At 44.1% G+C, this 20,765-nt stretch overlaps 1 protein-coding gene across 3 annotated transcripts in view; it reads right to left on the minus strand.

Annotated features, from left to right (window-relative positions):
* Positions 1-20,765, minus strand: part of tafa1b (TAFA chemokine like family member 1b) — a 238,502-nt gene that overhangs the window by 36,334 nt on the left and 181,403 nt on the right. For all 3 annotated transcript variants that reach the window (XM_072665723.1, XM_072665725.1, XM_072665724.1), the window contains exon 3: positions 3,714-3,854. In XM_072665723.1, the coding sequence (XP_072521824.1) occupies positions 3,714-3,854 (141 nt within the window). The remainder of the gene's footprint in view (positions 1-3,713; positions 3,855-20,765) is intronic.

Genomic DNA, 20,765 nt, shown 5'->3' on the forward strand with positions numbered 1-20,765 from the left:
GCACTCAGGTGACCTCCAATATATATATATATATATATATTGGTCTACTGTTTATTTACTCCACCAACAGCAGCAGAAAAAGCCCAGCCATAATGTCTCTCTCTCTCTCTCTCTACACACACACACACACACACACATACATACAGCTTGGAAAAGGTTACTAATCTGGCACCCAACCAAAAGCCTTCCATTTGCTCTAAATAGGCTGACTAAACTTACTTAAACACACATAGACACACACACACACACACACACACACACACACACACACACACACATACAGTGTTCTTGGGGTTAAGTGCCATGCTCAATAACTGGAGATAATCAACCGGGATACGACCCATGACCTACTGGTTCATAGCCAAAGTTCTTGCTCTCTCTTTCTTTGTCCTCTGTCTCTCTCACTCACTCCGTCTCTTTCACACACACACACACACACACACACACGCACACACACACAAAACACTTCCCTGTTCTGATCAATAGAGTAGCAGCCTGCCTGAGAGACTGTCTCTCGGGTGGAGAGATGCGCAGGAGCATGAAGTGTGAACACTGCTTCATGCTTTAATACTCATCACATCAACACCTCACTACAGCGCTGACCACTCAGGTAAGGGACTCACACACCACCCAGGTAAGCAGAGCATGATGGGACATGGAGCAGGATTACGGAGCGAAGACATCGGTTTCAGTGCTTGAACCCCTGAACTGAACGACCCCTCATCCATCAGAATATGGATTTTTTTTTTAAATTAAATTAAAATCTTGTTCTGTACATTTTGTCAGAATGTCTGGATAAATGGACCAATAGAACTGCTCCAAAATGACATGGAATCAAATCATTTTGCATTGACTTCCATTGAAAGTTTTGGAAATAAACGTTTTTTTTTTTTTTTTGGGACAGTGAAGATACATAATCAAACTAAGTGACTGCAAGGTGGTAGCTATGGTGTTGCTAGGTGGTTGCTATGGTATTTCTTTTGGTTTATCGTGGGGTTCATAAGTGACTGCTAGATGGGTTCTGTAGTGTTGCAAATGGATTGTTATGGTATTGCAGGTGGTTGCTGGTATGGTAATGAAATGGCATCCCTGATGGTTGCTATGGTGATTGCTCAGCTGGTGACAAATAGTTAATGTGGCACCCTCATGAGGTTGGTTGGGTGTTAGTAGTGTATTTCTATCATTGTGGCGTGCAAGGGTACCAAAACCGTTGGATGCCATTCATTCCTATGGGGACAAAATCCCCAAAAATGTGTTGCTATGTGGATACCATGCATCAGATCAGATGGCTGTATATAACTGTGGGCCGAGACAAGCAGCGGAAATCTGGCAGGCTATGATGAGTCGGAGATACTGAATGATTGTAATTCAAATGTGTAAGAAATTAATTGTGTAATTAAATATACCTAATGCTAATTAATTAAGGATTAAATGATGACAATTACATGTCAGTAGTGCAAAACTTTGGCACGATGGGTGTGATGACCGTACCCATTTAAAGGTTAATCTCCTGTAGGTTTTGGCAGTGAGCTGATGAGTGGAGTCAGGCGTGCCAGAGCAGGAAAATGCTAACACATGCCCATGAGAAGCGTCAAGCTTCAGTATCAGAACTGGATTTTTTTAGCTTTAGATGACATTGCCGATAAGAGGTTTAATCAGCTGTCCGGTCAATTTTAAGCAAATTGAATTTTTTAGGAATCACCTCGTCCAACCCTCCATTGGTATTCAGGTGGTGGAGTTGTGGCTGCAAAAATGCAGCAGTCTTCAGTACAGCCGTATAAAACGAGCAGCCCTGGAGCAGAGAGCGTTCAGGGTGGTGATCGTTTCATATTCAGCCAGCGCACGCACACACACACATTCACACATGCATTCGCATGCACACACTCACTCACACACTTACACACACACACTGAGGAAATCAAGAGCACGACTGAATTACCGCTTTGTCTACCGTTGGCTTCAAAGTTCAACTGAATCTTTATGTGAGTCGCTGTCTTTGATTTTTCCCCCAACCCCCAGGCTTGCCAGCACTTTCCCCACTCCAGGCTTTCTACCCTCCACTGTTTCTTGGATGTAGGAATAAACATGTTGTGTTTGCTTTGTTGACTCGGAAAGAGCTAAACTTTTTATTCAGAGGTCACGCTAGCCCCTTGGCATTTGCAAGAGATTTGAATAAATGGTGTGAAATGGCGTCAAGGTGACAACCGGAGTGAAGCGGCATGAACGCTGCACCTGCACCGCCGCTTTCCTTCTGCATCAGCAACTTTACTGCACACTTAAGGGCTTTATGTGACAGGAAAAGACTGGCTTTCTGTATAAATATATCTCTGCTAAAACGTGTCAGCTGTTAAGCCACTTGAAAATTACACTGGAAGAGATAAACCCAACGCCGGCATTATTTAAGGTGTTGAATGTAAGAGGTGCTGGTGTGGAGTGAGAATTTGTAAGACGGTTTGCTTCAAATGGAATAAAGCTACTTTTCCTCTCAGTTCCTAAAAAAAAGAGTCAACAGATGATTTTCAACCTAGACTGTAACAAAATTGAGAACTGACTGAGGAATCAACCAATCACATAGGCTGATTCCAGAGTGACAGTTGGGAGGAGGGGGGGGGGATGTCAATCTAGGCCTCTTGGATGTCCTGGATACACCACTTGTCTCAGACTAGTTTCAGACAGTTCCCAGCCAACATGCTCATGCGGGGCTCACATGAGTGGGAAGTGGGCTAGGTGGGTTCCAGGCGAATTCCATGTGAATGCGTGAGGCATGTGATTTTACTGGGGTCCAGCCAGGTGTCCCAAATGGGCCCCCCATCGATACAGCCCACCTTAATCTTACATGTGTCCCACCTAGGTCCTGTATGCAGTGTACAACCCAGATGAGACCCATGTTTAATTCATCCTCGTCCTATTACTGACCCTGCTGGGCATCCATATGTGGGGCAAGCATGAAACCAGAGGTCAAAACTGTATGGTTCCCAGTTGGGCTACTCATACAGGCCCAACATGGACATGTTAGCTGGTTTCCTTTTGAGTCTGACTAAGCAAGGTGGTCATACTGGTGGGCTGGCATGCTTGAACCCCAGGATGTTTTTCTATTATTAATCCTAATGCAGAAACTATTGTTGGTAGCTGTTTGAGTTCCACAGGGTTCTATTATAGGGCCTTTAAAATTTATGTTAATTATTACCTTATGTTACCTTAATGCTAACATACAACTAGAATTTCATAAGGGGGCTTGCAAAAATGAACAATTATTGTAGAGAGGGGTTGTTTTGACATTTATGGTGCTAATTGAAGGCCTGCTGAAGGTCTAACAGTCACATCTCACCACTGCCAATAGGGTTTTTTTTTTGCAATTAGCTTGGAGTAATTGTTAAGGTAGGATGTCAGCCACATCCCATTTTTAGGAGTTGTTTATGAGGAGTGATTTTGTATTTGCATTATTGTTATAAATATTATTTACATTATTCGCCTTAATAAATTCAGTGTTAAAGCAACCAGAAGAACACCTGGCACTTTCAAAAAGAACTAACTAGATATTTCTAGGCAAATGTTAAGGAGTAAGCTAGCTAGTTTTATCATTTGACTAACTAGCTAAGCTATAGCTAGCTAGCCAGGCTACCGTTCTTGCTGCATTTCTCACACATTTATCTGAGAAACTGTAACAGAATTGTCCGACCCCTACTGACAGTAAATGATGTCAAAGTTCTTACCGTCCACGCAGGAGGGCTTGTTGCGTGTCGTTCCCGCCACTTTCCCCGGCAGACATGAGCACTTGACCGTTTGAGAGCGCTCTTCGATCCGGTTCTTATTGCAGCACCGATGAGCTGCGATCACCTCACACGTTCCACCCTCTGCAGAAGCACACAGACACATGCAGAAAGGTAAGTGACACATATCATCCCAAAAGTATTGGATGAAGCACCAGAGAACACAGATCCATTGCTCCACAGATTGATGCCAATGTACACCCCGCTAACCCATGCCTGGCATTAGGCATGGTGCCAACAGGCTGATGTTTATCTGCTCCAGAGAGTCCTATTCTATTGGCAGTACTTCTTTACAGGGACTAGACAAGCTGTGTGTATGCGCATTTGCAAATCTGTTACAGAAGTGTGGGCAACTTTAAGCAGCTGAATGTGTTCATCAGAGGCGGTGTCCACAAACATTTGGACATACAGTGTACAGTATGTAGTTGCTGCTGACAGGTTTGGCTCAGGTTTGGCTCAGGTTGGGCTCAGGTCTTGTCAGGTCTTCTCACCTGCCCATTTTTTCCACATCCAACACATCCACTAGAAGAACCGACTGTTCAGAACATTCTGTATATCTCAGACCTTGACATGTGCCATTGTTTCGAAATAATTAATGTTAGTTCCTATACTCCATACACACACACACACACACACACACACATCAACAAAAGCACCAGCGATAGGTTCCAGTGACTCACAATGAGGAAAAAAATACACACATATCCGCGACTTGCATCTGGAACACAGGCGTCCCAATGACACGCATCAGAAATGCACATGAATATTTTAGTGACACATTTTGTAAGGGAACAAAAGCAGCAAAAGGGAAATGATACACCCGAGACGAGGGAGACAAAACACACATACTTAAGCATCTCGAAAGTAAGGCAACATTCACATACTGAATACACTCCCCATGTCACACATTAGCACCTTTGCCATAACAGGTAAGCCTGTAACGTTTCATTCTGGACCAGTTTGACTGATCTGCATCTTCCTGGTCATGGTTTCAGTCAGAGATGGACCGATTACTGTGTTTTTGGGGCCAATACCGATTGCTAATCATTGATACTGATTGATGGTGGGGCTGGATGCCACATAAACTTTCCAGGCATCATTGTGCAGGGCTTTAGTGATGTTCCTGCATCACCTCATCGTCTCAACACTGTAGAACTCTGAGCACCAGCTGAGAGAGTCTGCAAATTCCACTGCTGAACCGCTACTGTGGAACCAGAGAGGACACATGGCCAAAAAAGCAACTCCAGTACCTTGGACACAATTTCTTTAGCATATTGACGATCGATTTTCCCATCTGTAGTCGTGGTGGATTTGGAAAGTACCTGGAATCATTGGGCCCAAAGCAGGAATACACCCTGGACAGGGCATCAGTCCATCACAGGGCACCACACACAGCCATTCACTTGCACACTAAGCATGGCCAATTACAAACCTACCATAGGTGGTTTTGGGAGGTAGGAGGAAACCACATGGACACACACCAGAACTCACAACCACTGGCCCATGAAGCCCCTTTTTGCCCAGCCATGATATCAAATAAGGCAATTGGAAGACACTGACTTCTATTGGACCTGTGCTGGCTAGCATCGCGGAGGAAGGGAGTATCACCAGGGATAAAAAAATTGCAGTTTCCCAATGTCAGGGCCAAGACTTAGACCAGGGGTTGGGAACTCTGCAGAGCCAAATTTGTGCACAACTCACCTGTTAGTTGGTGGACAAACTGTGCTAGACTCCAGCCCTAGGTTCCCGATCCCTGGCTTAGACGGCTGTGCCTTTTCAAAAAGCAAAATCACATAAACTCAGTGTGAAGGGGGTGGGGGCGGGGGTGGTAGTCCTGAATTAGGCCTTTAATAAGCACCATGAAATGTGTAGGGTTTCCAGCCTGCATCCTTCTACGTCTCAATCAGATCAACGTCTGTGCTGTCGTAACCTGTTAATGTTGCATTAGTTTAAACACCCCTCGTAAAAAGGACTCTAAAGAGGAAATTACAGACTCTCCCATGCTCTCCCCACACTCAGCCACTCCATGTAATTGCTGTGCATTCTTCCCTCTTCTCAGCAATGCAAATTGCCCTTGCAGCACGCTGATTATCTTCCCTAAACGCCCAGAGCTCTGTAGATCAGGGCGGCGATGAAGGGAAGAGAAGGAGGGAGGAATTAGAAGAAGACGGAATTGCATGACAGAGAGGGAGAAGGAGAAATGGAGATGACTTGCCTGGACCCCTACACTCTTTACACACACTTTCCTGCACATATGCTGTTTACACACACATGCCTTTGGACAGATGAATACGCATACACACAATGTACAGGACATGTGTGGCTGCAGGACACGCACTGCGGCAGAAAGGACCCCATTGTGACAAAAAAGAAGGGGACAAAAAACAGAGAAAGGGGGAAAAAGAGGGGGCAGCTGAAATAACAATAAAAAACCTGGGGGGGGGTAGATTGATGAGCGGCATAAATGGAGAAAGATAGGTGAGGCAAAAGCACAAAAGGAGGGCAGAGAAGCAAGAAGTGAGATGAGGTGAGGGGATAGGGATAGGGAGGAGAAGAGAAGAGTGGGGGAAATGGGAGGAGGAGAGGAGGAAAAGAGAAAAGGGACAAGGAGAGGAAAGGATGGGAGAGGAGTAGGAAGGAGAAGAGAGAAGATGGGAAAAGGCAGAGGAGAAGAAACGATAGAAAAGAGGAGAGGGGGAAAGGAGTCAAGAAGAGGAGGTGAGAAGATGAGGGGAGAAGAGGGGAAAGAAGGAGAGATGAGGAGAGCAAGGAGAGAGAGGAGAAGACAGGATAGAAAAAGGGGAGGAGATATGAGAAGGGGACGAGGAGTAGAAAGGAGAAGAGAGGAGAAGGGGAGAAGAGGAGGTGAGAAGATGAGGGGAGAAGAGGGGAAAGAAGAGAAAAGGAGAGATGAGGAGAGCAAGGAGAGAGAGGAGAAGACAGGATAGAAGAAAGAGGAGGAGATGAGAAGATATGAGAAGGGGACGGGGAGTAGAAAGGAGAAGTAAGGAGAGGGGGAGAAGAGGAGGTGAAAAGATGGGGAGAGGAAAAGAGAAGAGAAAAGGAGAAGAGATAAGGAAAGGAGAGAGGAGAAGAGAGGATTAAAGAAAGGAGATGAGGGGAATGGAGGAAAAAGAAAATGAGGGGGAGAAGATGGGAGACTAGTAGGGAGGAGAGGAAAAGAGAGGAGGAGAGGATAGGAGAAAGAAAAAAGGAGGAGAGGAGAGATTAGAAGAGAAAAGGGTGAAGAGGGGAGGGAAGTGGAAAAAATGAGAGGACAGGATGGGAGAGAAGTAGGGAGGAGAGGAGAAAAGGGACAGCAGAGAAAATGTGTGGAAAAGAGAGGGTAGAAGAAAGGAGAGGGGGTAGGAGTGGATAAGATGAGGAAAGAAGAACAGGTGAGGAGAAGAGGAGAAAGGAGGGGAAAGGAGAGATGAGAGGAGAAAAGGGAAGGAGATGAGAAAAGTGCAAATGATGGAAGTGGAGTGGACGAGAGAGGAAAGAAGAGGAGGAGAAAAAAGAGGACAGAACAGGAAAGGAAAGGAGTGAAGAGGAGAGGAGGGCAGGGAATGGAGGAGAAGAAAGGATTGTGAAGGACAAAAAAAGGGAAGGAGAACATAGGTGAATGGAGGAGTAGAAGCAGGAGGCTCTCTGTGTCCGGCTCTGTTGACTAATGACAGAGCTGGTGGTAGTGCCCCTTTCACATAGTTATAAAGCGTCAGGCTGATCCCGCCTGTGGGACGGCCACAGAGAGACCCTCCATCAGCCTGCCGCTTGCGGCATCGCCTGCAGAAACACACTCTATCTTCACCCGACACATGTCCAGCCACCAGCCGCCCAGGCTGCATTTACATCAGCGCAGGAGGGGGCAGAACCTGCTGCTCGGGAACATCACGTGGGCAGGAGGATCTGGAAGAAGGAGAAGTTTCAACCTTTCCCTGCTTTAACAGGCCCACTGTTTTAACCTGCCATCTGAAAACACACACCCTCTCCTGTTCTTGTCTGAGCCTGAAAACTCAACCCCCTGGAAAATGCCTGCTGCTGCGGTTCTCAGCCTGTAAAAACCAGAAGAAACTTTAGGTACAGTACATTAACCTCCCCTAGCAAACATTAAGGGTTGAAATGCCAACACTGGCTCAGCTACTCAAGGTACTGTACTGAACCTAAAGAATCCAAATCTCTCTTTCTGACGCTTATTGCTTAATCTGTCACATCAGGTGTGCTTTTACAACCATGAGAACTCCCTCAGGGAGTGTTATCTATAGCTCGTCGCTGTCAGATCAAAACCTCAGAGCAATTCTTTTGTTTCCTTTTTCATGTTTATTCGCCGTTTGAAAATGGCAGCTGTGCCTTTAGCGATGACTGATGAAAGAAATGATCCAGAATCACTTTCAACAAATTGTTACATTAAAACTTTCATTAAAAGGATGTTTTTGCCTTCTCCTGCTTCCTCACTCTACGGGTTATTGTTCAGAAATATCGCTGCTTCATGCACAGCCAGGGTTCTCTGGTTTTGTGGCCAGTGGGCCGATGTGGCTGCGGTTGTCCGTTCCAGCCATGCAGAAGCTTACCTAATCAACAAATCAGGCAAAATCAGGCATGCTCCTGGCTTGATTTGGGTCCCAATGATCCCACACCAACAAGTACTCAAGATTCTACTGATTCAACTCTAAGTTAATTGGTGGCCACATCTTCTAATGCCTGATATCTTAAAACTCCTATTCAGACAACATGTTCGGACAACAATCAGACCCTGTTTACACCTGGTCACATCATGTGTCGTGAGGATCAGGGTTATATCTGGATGAGGCCAAGCCACCAATGTAAAATTGCAAGTGTAAACGCACCCAAGATCAGACACAAATCCGATCACTCGAACCACTTCAGGAGGTGATCTGAGATGCATTTGAGGCTGAAGTTATAGTGGTGTAAACGCATTCATCTATCCAAGACACATTCCACAACCAAATCTCCTCCCATTTCAACCCTAACACCAGTAATAATTGCTGCATAACAAATACATTTGCATATTCTGTCCCACACAGCAATCAGATTTCAGTCTAACCAACTGCAGATGCAATTGACTACCAAGTGTAACGTCATGAGGCTTAAATGCTATCAGGATACAATCCAGATACTGGTCGCATGAAGTGACCAGGTGCAAATGGGGTCTTCAGTCGGCGTTTGAAGACAGCAAGCGAATCTGCCGTTTGGACAGCCAGGGGAAGATCGTTTCACCACTTCGGTGCCAGGACAGAAAAAAAGACTGGATGCTTGTCTTCCGTGGATCTTAAAGGATGGTGGAATTAAAGGATGGACAGAATTTCTTAACCAAATATTAAGAAATTCTGAAATTCATGAAGTACGTCATTGTCTTTACAGCTCCCTGGCTCCTCAGTCATCTGTTCTGGTAGAGATCGGGACAACACTTGGCACTTGGGCACTGACCTGCCCATTCATATTGAAGCTCATTTATCTTATTCCATAAATCAGTCTTAAAGGTGCCGTAACAGAAACCAGGTTGGAGACACCATTTTTGGAACAGTGGACCTCAAAGTTCTCCAGTATGCTCCCAAGACAACCTATTGTACATGTGACCTAAATAAACAAGACATGAATAGAAAGAACCGGAAGAACAAAAGAACCAAGAAGAACCAAAGAATCGTCTCTATACCAGATGTTAGATGTTTCAATTAATTTTGCATTGCCGTTGGTTATTTTGGAGCAAAATCCTGGATCAGTTCCAGAGCTCCAGACATTCCTCCACTCCAACACACTCAGTGGACCTCAAAGTTCTCTAGTATGCTCCCAAGACAACCTATTGTACATATGACCTAAATAAACAAGACACGAATAGAAAGAACCGGAAGAACAACACACTAGCCTTGATCGTATAAGCTGACTACTTCTATCAGGTGTTTTTGAGCAGTTAAAACCCTAAGCTGTCTGAAGTGCTGCATCAGGACAGGACCAAGGTCACCTTATAGTCAGCAGTGATGCTCAAAGAAATCAGTGCTTTATTGTTTTTACCTTAGTCCAGTATTCGAAGGCCTTATCTACCAAGAGCCTGAAGTGCGGGTCAAAGGTTGCTTCAGCCAGCCATCAATGCATCTGCTTTAACTCATTAAACCTTGCTGAAGACAATTGATCAGTCGAGTGGGAGTTTTTCTGAAGGTCTAAAGGTTTGTACTGTCGCAGACTGTGGATGTGGCGCAGTCTGAGGACGATTGGGTTGCTTTAACAGGCAATTAAAAGGCACAGAAATTAAGTTCGGGGCCTTGATTGCAGCATAGGGTGATTTGTGTTGTTTTTTGGGGGAGTTATAAATCGTGGGCAAAAACACATACACTGTTTGACACAGAGTATTTAACTAAAGTTCCAAAAAGTCCCACCTAAATGGCGCTCACTTACACACCTTTACATATTCATCAGCCTAAACTGTCTCATATGCAATGCAGTGTGACTGCAAGCTCGACAGCTTTCAGATAAAATTCTTACAGTGCTCTGCAAAACAAAGATTTGGCGACTGTTCATTTGAGCAATGCATTCACACCTCCGAGCTGCAGGTACAGGTAGTGTGATATATGACAGACGCAATGTCCTAAACATCAACTACAGCATGTCCAGCAGTGGTCCAAACACTGAAGCTGCACAATATATCATTTATCAACCTCATAACATTGGCATTCTTTTAAAATAAGTATGTATTAATAACTTAATTACAGAACAATTACATGCTTCGCATATCCCAGCTTAGAAAGCCAGGGTCAGAGCATAAGTGGGTTAAGAGCCTTGCTTAAGGGCCCAACAGTGTCAGGTTAGTTGACCAGGTGTAAGGGGTGGCTCTAGGGCAAGGCCTCCTCCTGCCACCAGGGGGAGGCCCCGAGTCACCCCAGCCAGTAATTGAGCCCAATTCCCTACACCTGGGCTGTAGGCTATATAGGCACACAGATCCAGTTGCCCCACTGCTGGATCTTTTGATTCTGGTGGTGTGTGTGTCTGTGTGCCTGTGTGGATCTCGAGGTGAAGGCTGAGTGTGTGTCACTCCCCTTCGTGTGTCTCTCCCGAGTCTCTCTCTCCCGGTGTCTGTGCAGTGTGTGTGTCTGTGTGTGTGTGTGCGCGTAGCACTCATACACTCGTGTACCAGAGGAAGGCAGGAGTGTCTGTCTTCCCTGGTGTGTGTGTCTGTGTGTGTGTGCGCGTAGCACACATACACTTGTGTTACAGAGGAAGGCAGGAGTGTCTGTCTTCCCTGGTGTGTGTGCCCGTGTGTGTGTGTGTGTGTGTGTGTGTGTGTGTGTGTTTGCACACATACACTAGTTTTACAGAGGAAGGCAGGAGTGTCTGCCTTCCCTGTAACTTCTCAGTTTTCTGGTTTCTTTTGGGAGATCCTTTTGCCCTCAGTTGTATGTCCCTCTAGAGTTAAAGAGGTAGCCAGCTCTCCCCTGGTGTCCTTCGTTTATTTATTAAACCCATCCTTTTTAAAGTTTCTTTTGTTGGCCACTTTCATAACTGCCGCTTTGGTGAAGCGGCAGAGCGTCAGGCTTGCGACGCGGCGGCCTGGGTTCGAGTCCCGAGAGGCTTTGTTTTTCATTTCCATTTTACCTGCTCTAAGATTGAAAGACTCTGCACTTGGGCCCGTTGGTCACGTGATCGTGGTAGCTCACTCAGTAGCGCGCCGGCCCGCCAACACGGCGGCCTGGGTTCAAACCCCGCTGTAAGTGAGCACCACATTACACCAGGGATTCAAGCCCACAACCCTGAGATCAGTAACCCAACACTCTAACTACTGAGCCGGGATTAGAGCAGAGCTCAAGGGCCCAACAGTTGCAGCTTAGTGGACCAGTGAATCAAACCCATAACCCCACGATTAATGACCCTGCACTCTCACTACTGAGTCAGGATTAGAGCCTTGCTTAAGGGCCCAACTGTGGTTGCTTAGTGAACGAGGGAATCAAACCGACAACCCTCTGATTAATAACCCAGCACTCTAACATTGAGCCACCACAGCCTGATATTGATAGGCTATTGATAGGCCTATTGATAGGCTTGTGACCATTGTGCAAGGCCATTAAGTTCTAGAACACTAAAACAAGTAATGGTCATGCCTATAATAACAAGTAAAGCCCTCTAGCCCAGGTGGGACTTGAACTTCAACCCCTAACTCCATTTCCAGAATCTGATGCCTTTCAATAACAATTAGGCCACTGTGTCATCCTTAGGCCATACTAAGGCCTCTGGACCACACATTTGGACTACTGATTGTGCATACCCACAGTGTCCGGTAAGCCCTTGAATGAGGTGCTTAACCCTCGCCGCTCCAGGGGTGTTGTAGCATGGCTGACCCTGTGCTTTGACCTCAGCCTTCCAAGCTGGGATATGCTTGATAGAAGAATTGTATTGTACTGTATAATTAGAAATGAAAATGAAGACATATATTAGCAATTGTTGTTTGGCTAAAGCAGTGTTTCTAAAGTGTTTCTAAAACTTGACCTCAGGATCCCCACAAGTTGCTTCATTCCTATGTGTTGGAATGTGTTGGAATGTAGTCTGAATTGAATTGAGCCAAAATAAGGACCATCTGGAGGGTCCTAATAATGAAGAAATGTACCTATTACTCAGCTACAGCTTCCAGATTCTAATATAATCAGTGTCAATTTTATTAGAAACCTCATCTTGTAGGTTCACCTTCCTGTCATATAGTAATATATTTCCACCTACAAGTGTTTAACTCTCGTCTCATTTGGCGGCAGTCCAGCACAGTTCAGCGGTTGCCCTGTCCAAACACACCTAATTCAACTCCTCTATTAATTATCAGGTTTGGTAGGTGTTTTTGAGCAGGGAAATCACCAACTGTGCTGGACTGTGACCCTTCAGGACTTCAAGTGGACACCCCTGATTAAGACCATCTGTTGATGCAAAATTTGGTCAGCTGGTTCTAGCCCTTCATCAATGTTTCTAACCACAGAATCTTTCTTGGTTGGAATTTTTTATTTGGATGGTGGACCCATTCCCAACCCAGCACCCAGACAACACGTCCATATGGGGCCTGTATGGGCAGCTGAACCCGGAACCCCAATATTTTGTCCTCTGGTTACACGTTAGTCCCACATATGGATGCCAGGGTCAGTGATGGGACCAGGAGGGGTTAAGCATGGGCCCCATCTGGATTGTACACTGCATATGGGGTCTAGATGGGACCCATGTAAGATTAAGGTGGGCTGTACCAATTGGGCCTATTGGAAAAGCCCAACTGGGTCCCAGTAAAAACTTAAGTACAAACCTACTCAGAGTCCATGCCCACCTGGAACCCACATAGCCCATGTTCCACCCATATAAACACTGACACTTCACCACACACACTTCACACTTCTATGATGCCACAGAAGAGCTGTGTGTCACTCACAGAACCCTTCCTAGCACCATTATTTTTAAGAGTGTCCCCCACCCAAACAGTATCTCATCAGCTGTGGCCCTGCGGCTAGAAACTGCTCAATGATGAATAGGGTAGAGCTGGGCTGACAGGTTATGCATGCCAACAGTGGGCTACAGTAGTAGTGGGTCTGTGTTTCTAAGAAAGTGGCCGCTAAGGAGTTTAACTTTCCTCATAATCCATGCAGAAGAAGCGAGAAGTCTGTGATAGGCAATTAATGAGTGACTCAACTCTCGACTCGGAGAACCACTCGCACCCTGACAACAGCCATTACAGCATAACATACAGCAGAATGCAACAAACCTGGCAGTCAGGATGAGTCAGGGAAAAGCGGTGAAGGATTCCTGTTAAACAGAGCATAATTACGCCGCTGCTGGGCAAAGAACTCAACTGTGCTCATCATTCTGACAAGAGCCTTTCTGGAACACACTGGAGGAAAGGTAAGGTTTTGAATTTGTATTTTTCGCTTTATACTTTTTCTCTTCCAAAAAACACAAACCCAGAAACATTGCTTAGTTAAAACAGTGCCTTCTCCCATAATTGGTGCATGCCTGGATACTTCATTTTAATTGGCGCCCTCATTCCGCGAGGTGCGGGTTGGAGGCTCTTTTAAACAAACATATGAACGGAATCCAGACAAACACACAAACAGACATTGATCATACAGCGGCTTTGTAATAACCGAAGCCAAAGCCTTCTCCGTCGCTGGAACTCAAAGCGAAAGTAAATGATGCTTTCTCATTTCCCTTCAGCGCACAAATAGTTTCTCTTATTTGCGGATTGGAACACAGCGAGCCATTGAGCAGGGGGACCTTATTACTTCGATATGTCAAGGGAGATGGTGTGGTTATTTCCTCAGAAAACTGAAATTTGGTGGGCAAGAACAATGCGTCAGGATTTGACGGCCGTCCCCGGATCGGACGTGATTGGTTTCACTCCGCTTCTTGGTGTAATATCCGTACGCATCTAGAACCACTGTGACATGAGACTGCAGAATGTCTGTCAGCCTGTTTTTAACTCTACTACGTACCAATACAGACCACCCCCCCACCCCGAGTAACAGATTAGCAACTGTAGATCTGCAAGTTTAAGAAGAAGCTTAATTGCAGAACTGCAGATTCACAAAGCAGAGTCAAAATACAATATCAACAGTGAGTAATATGAAGGCAAAGCCAGACACCGCCGCTTTTTTCAAACTGCCCCCGATGCGTCATCGCTGAGGGGCCGACATGTTTAGAGAAAAGTGCCAGGTCCCCAGCTCAGATGCCTAAAAACAGATGCCTGTGCAGGCCAACTCCCAGTTAAGAGAAATGAGGGGAAAGAGCGCTATATACCCACCTGGAGAGAGCAAGGACAATTGTGCTCTCTCAGACTTCGGCTGCTGATGGTAAAGCAGCATGGCTCGAGATCCCAATTAAATAATCCTACACAGTGCACATTTCTCTGTTCGCTATCAGCACTCATAATAATTTAGTCCAACATCAAGCCTGTCCACCGCATAACAGATTAGGGACATTTGTACTGAATGACCCTGACCCAAAATTGTAATTTACACAATTTCCCCCTTTTCATTACTCAATCAGCCAGTTTGTTAGCTTTACACTGAAACTACCAGGCTAATGCAGCTAACAAGTAATGGAAGCTTAGACCCCATCAATTAGCACTGTGTCAAATTTGGATGGTTATGAAATGCCAAAAATACAGCATTTCCGTGTGGACAGGAGGCCAAAGCGTAGCTAAACCTAAATGTTCAGATACACTTGAATGGGGTTTAAGTTTCCATTACTTAAATGGAGCTAATTAGCAACATTAGCTTTGTAGCTGCAGTGTAAAACTAAAGAAGCCAACTTCTGACACCAACTAACACAGGCTAATAAGCTACGTTTGGGTAAAGGGGGAAAAATATTGTGCACTGTGTTTGATTTCTGGCTAAGATAATCTACTTATTATCCAGTTATCTGTTATCCAGCTGACTGAGAAATCCTGAGGATAAGTGTTCACGTACAATGAGAGCTGTCACGCGCTAAACAGCTCCGGAAAAAATCACAGGGCTCGACGTTAATGTGATAAAAAACTGCTCCAGCACGCTTTTCACAAGGCCTCGCTTATTGACCGACTCCAACATATTAGAAGGAAATAAGTAGCTCTTAATGATTGGATTCGGCAAGCGCAGCATCAAAGAGAACGGGGACCAGCTGTCACTAGGCATGTATGTTTTATAGCATCAGCTATCAGGCAGCACGTCATGATTAAAACATCAATGAAGCCTCGCTTCACAGGGCCTCCCTTCATTAAGCCACATAATGTTTAAACACAGTACAAAGGCGTTTCTTACAGACTCTAGCTGAGCCAAAAGAGGGTTTTTAGGGCCTAAAGAATCGCGGGGGAGTGCTTCATGCACATACATACGTACATACACCTTCCCCCCGAGGTCGGCGAATAATTTCGCACACCATTAAACAAACCGTCTGCTTTTGGGAACCTAGGGAAACTTTGTCCACTTGGAGTTCTACCTCGAGCCTGACAGGATGTTTAAATAAGGCCTATTCAGGTTGAGCCAGGCCTGCTGCAATGGTTGTATGGAATATTTCACTGCACCTAAACTCTATCCACGCAGCGGCTTGCTAATACAACATCTCGCATTTGCCTCACGTACAGAATGCTGCATTGTCAATCCAGGCTTCTATACGGAATGACATCTTGCTATCTTACATTAGGTTAGTTTTAGATATATGCAATCCCTTTGGCCTGGATTCATCATACATACACACACAAGTTTTAACATCCCAGCAGGGACCGGAGTGTTTGTGTGTGTGAGAGATCAACATCTTGCTTTACAGAAACAGATCAGATCAGCCTAAATGAAAAAGATTTGTTAGATATTAGGCATTCTGTCCTCATAGGGATCCAAATAACGCATATGGGACAGTGGGACATAAGCTAACGGGGGTTATAATGTGACATGGATATACAGATTCATGCTGCGTTTCGTTTCAGCTTGGATAATGGATTTTCTGAATTCCAAGTGGGAAATTTCAACTAAAATGTATCCAAAAGTTGGGAAGTAGTAGCAGTACTGTCAGTACTGGCCAACCATGCGTGGATGTGTTTCCATGCAACTAGTATCGCCTGGAACAATGCTAACAATGCTAGCCTGGGACATATTTTGGTTAGATTCACCATAAACAACAGTAAAGGACTGTCTAAACAATGATGCTAAATTCTGAACTGTATAGTTAAGTGTTTTTTGGGAACATTTTAAAATAGTGTCGAATTTAACAGTCAACCGGAAAACCCTCAACTCGGGTGTGATGTCATTCCCAGCTCCGACATCCGATTTACAAGGTAAATGGAACACAGTTTTTGTGTAAATTACAGGTGTGTGTACCTATTACAGCCTGACAGAAATAATCAGGGAGTGTTTTAATCCAGTATGAATCTGGAGTGTGTGTACCTATTACAGCCTGACAGAAATAATCAGGGAGTGTTTTTAATCCAGTATGAATCTGGAGTGTGTGTACCTATTACAGCCTGACAGAAATAATCAGGGAGTGTTTTAATCCAGTATGAATCTGGAGTGTGTGTACCTATTACAGCCTGACAGAAATAATCAGGGAGTGTTTTAATCCAGTATGAATTTGGAGTGTGTGTACCTATTACAGCCTGACAGAAATAATCAGGGAGTCATCTGTCATTTGTGACTTGCAAATTACATCATAGTAGGGAGTAGTGTGTAATTTGGGATGAAACCTCTGTGTTTTCTTCCTTCTTCATGGTGTTTTGAGGCCTGTCTTTATAAGGCTCTATCGTCCAATACAAGGCTTCCTATTGTGTGGACGAAAATATTTTGAGACAGAGGGAGGGAAATCTCCATTTTAAAAGATCCAGATATGTATGGATGGAGGCTTAGATGATACTGTCACTACTACTGCCCCTAACACTGTCCTAAGGTTTTACACCAGATAAGACAGTTTCCTTTCAAATGAACCTGCTTTCTCTTTATTATATTAAGCAAATCTGACCTAATCCATATATGACATACCACGATCCAAATGTGCTAAGTGTCCATTTGATGGCCAGTCTATGTGTCCTCACGCGGCCGTCTCTCTCTCACACACACATACAGACACATTCAGCTACTATCAAACTCTGAGTCATTACAACACCCACATGCTCTGCTGTTATGGGGTCATATTCTATATCTTCATGCCAGCCCACTCTGCTCAGGCCGCGTGCATCTTAACTCCATCTGACTCGGACCTCACTGACCATAACTGACCCACATCAGTACAGGCCAATCTCCTTGCCCTGCAGAAGCCTAAGCGATACACTGTGGCACCATGCCTGAGCGTATACACACACGCGCACACACCCGAAAGACACACTCGCAGAGACAGGAAGCAGTGTGACAGCGGGTGATTCAGCAGCTGGCTGGAACGTCCCTGACTCAAAGCCAGAGAGAGGCGGCCGAACAAAAGCAGCCATCGATAAGTAGGCGAGGGGAAGTGTCAGTTTTGCCGCTAAATATGTTTCACGCCACTGCGGAGAGGATTGTGGGGGAAGGCTCCTTTGATGCCCGTGCAAGAGGGCTTTTCGGCTGGATCGGAGGAGCCTAGGGGGCCGAGGGCATCTGAGGACTCAACCAAAACAAAATTCACATCTGTTACCAGCTAGCCTGGTTTACACGGCAGTAATTTTGCTGGTTACATCACACTCGGGAGGGAAGTTTAAACTGAAGCCTTGCTGCTGGGGGGCAAATCTTATGAATAAAAACTTCAGAAGGATTTGGGGCCAAATTTTAAGGTAAGTTAAAGGGGAAATTTCAACATTTCTGCATAATTTAGCTCTGTGATGGAGATTTTAGAAGCATTCAAGTCTGCAGACATCTGGTTACCTGTCTGTTATTAATATAATTAATTATTATAATTAATTACTTAATTATGCAGAAATCTGAATCTGAAAAAAAACAGTGGACTTCTCATTTAATATTTGTTCTATTAATCCAGTATGAATCTGCGGAGTGTGTAGCTTTTACAGTCTGACAATAATGATTTTGCAGTGTGCTTTAATCCAGTATGAATATGCAATGTGTGTAGCTTTTTTAGTCATGCAGTAATAATTGTGGAGTATTTGTAACCCAGTATGAATCTGTTTAACATTTAGATTCTGACAGTAATCATTTTGCAGTGTTTTAATCCAGTATGAATCTGCAGTGTTTTTAGCTTTTACAGTCTGACTAATAATTGTGAAGTATTTGTAACCCAGTATGAATCTGCAGTGTGTTTAACAGTTTAACAGTCTGACAGTAATTGTTTTGCATCCAATTTGCAAAGCAATTGTTTTAATCCAGTATGAATCGGCAGTGTGTGTAGCTTTGTAGTCATACAGTAGTAACTGTGGAGTATTTGTAATCCAGTATGAATCTGCAGTGTGTTTAACAGTTTAACAGTCTGACAGTAATTGTTTTGCATCCAATTTGCAAAGCAATTGTTTTAATCCAGTATGAATCGGCAGTGTGTGTAGCTTTGTAGTCATACAGTAGTAACTGTGGAGTATTTGTAATCCAGTATGAATCTGCAGTGTGTTTAACAGTTTAACAGTCTGACAGTAATTGTTTTGCATCCAATTTGCAAAGCAATTGTTTTAATCCAGTATGAATCGGCAGCGTGTGTAGCTTTGTAGTCATACAGTAGTAACTGTGGAGTATTTGTAATCCAGTATGAATCTCTGGTGTGTTTACCGTCTAGAGTCTGACAGCAATCATGGTGGAGTGTTTTAATCCAGTATGAATCTCAGGTGTATTTAGATTTTACAGTCTTGCAGTAATAATTGTGAAATATTTGTAATCTAATTGTGAACTGATGTGTTTAACTTTTACAGTTTGACAGTAATACTTTTACAGTGTGTTTTAATCCAGTATGAATCCTTGGTATGTTTACCTTTTGCAGTCCGACTATAATAAGTGTTTCTAATCCAGTATGAATCCCAGGTGTATCTTTTACAGTCTTACAGTAATCATTGAAATTTAATTGGATTGAAAATTTGTGTTTTTGATCCAGTATGACTCTGCAGTGTGTGTTGTAGTAGTTGTTGTAGATGCTTAGTGTCTAATTACTTTAAATGGGCAATTTGACAGTGGTAGAGGATTATTTAGAGCCTTTGCTGGTTTGGATACCAAATATAACTGAGGCCTATTTTAGCACCTATTGAGAAAAGACACCCACTGATGCAGTAGCTGGCAGCGAGATGCTTTTGTCTCCGTGGAATTCTCTGAGTCCATGACCTCCATACAGTGCAGATATCCAACATGGCCTGCAGGCAGGCATTAGCCAGCTACAGAAGTGTAAACAAGCAGACACACACACACACACACACACACACACACACAAATACACACATAGACACAAGCCAGATTTACAAATTCAAACCGATGAAAGAAACCATACTCAGAAAAGAACACAATACACGGACTGTACTACAAATGCACACTTTCTAGCCTTACACAACACACACACACACATACCTGGAGCACACACACTCCCCCACACACCGCCTGAAGCAAATCAGAAGCCTATCGGAGCACAGGGAACAGAAATGTATTTCAGACAGACCCAACGACCTAGACACATTTGAGTCTGCACAAATGTTTATTTCGTTTATTTATGTACACACACACATACACACACACACACACTCCTCTCAGACTTCTCACACTATTCCCTCCTCATACCATGGACCGCAAAATAACAACACATCCGTAGGAGTTCGGCAGATTCTCCCTTGCTCCCTCGCACTGTTGAAAAACCATGCAGGTACCATCTGGTCCAACTCTAACTCCATACAGCACCTGCAAGTAAACAGAGCACCGGCTGCAGAGCAAACCGAAATAACAACGAAAACACAGCTTTTCCTGATTTCAGATCGGACAAGCTGGAGCACCAGGCTCGTGCGTTTAGGGGACAGCATGACTGGCATAGAAACACAGAGCAGTTTTTAGCCCAAAAAAACATGCAGCAGTCTATTGGAAAGGATGTATTTTTTAAGCTAAAACAAGAAACACAACTTTCCCAACATTCCCAAAGGCAAACGACAAGCGAAGTTTAGCTTCTTTAGTTAAGTAAAGCACCAATTAGCACTGCTGAAGCTGCACACAATATATAGGCTATATTTACACTAGCATAGATGTAGATACACATTATAAATATTTGTTCTTTTAATCCAGTATGAATCTACAGTGCGTGTAGTGCATACAATCAAGTAGTAATAACTGTAGAATGTTTTTAATCCAGTATGAATCTGCAGTGCGTGTAGTGTATATAATTAGGTAGCAATAACTGTAGAATGTTTTTAATCCAGTATGAATCTGCAGTGCGTGTAGTGTATATAATTAGGTAGCAATAACTGTAGAATGTTTTTAATCCGGTATGAATCTGCAGTGTGTGTAGCTTTTACAATCAAACAGTAATAATTGAGGAGTGTTTTTAATCCAGTATGAATCTGCAGTGTGTGTATCTTTTACAGTCATACAGTGATAATTGAAGAGTGGTTTTTAATTCAGTATG

This window comes from Salminus brasiliensis, chromosome 21, assembly GCF_030463535.1.
Source record: "Salminus brasiliensis chromosome 21, fSalBra1.hap2, whole genome shotgun sequence".
In the NCBI taxonomy this organism is placed as follows: Eukaryota; Metazoa; Chordata; class Actinopteri; order Characiformes; family Bryconidae; genus Salminus; species Salminus brasiliensis.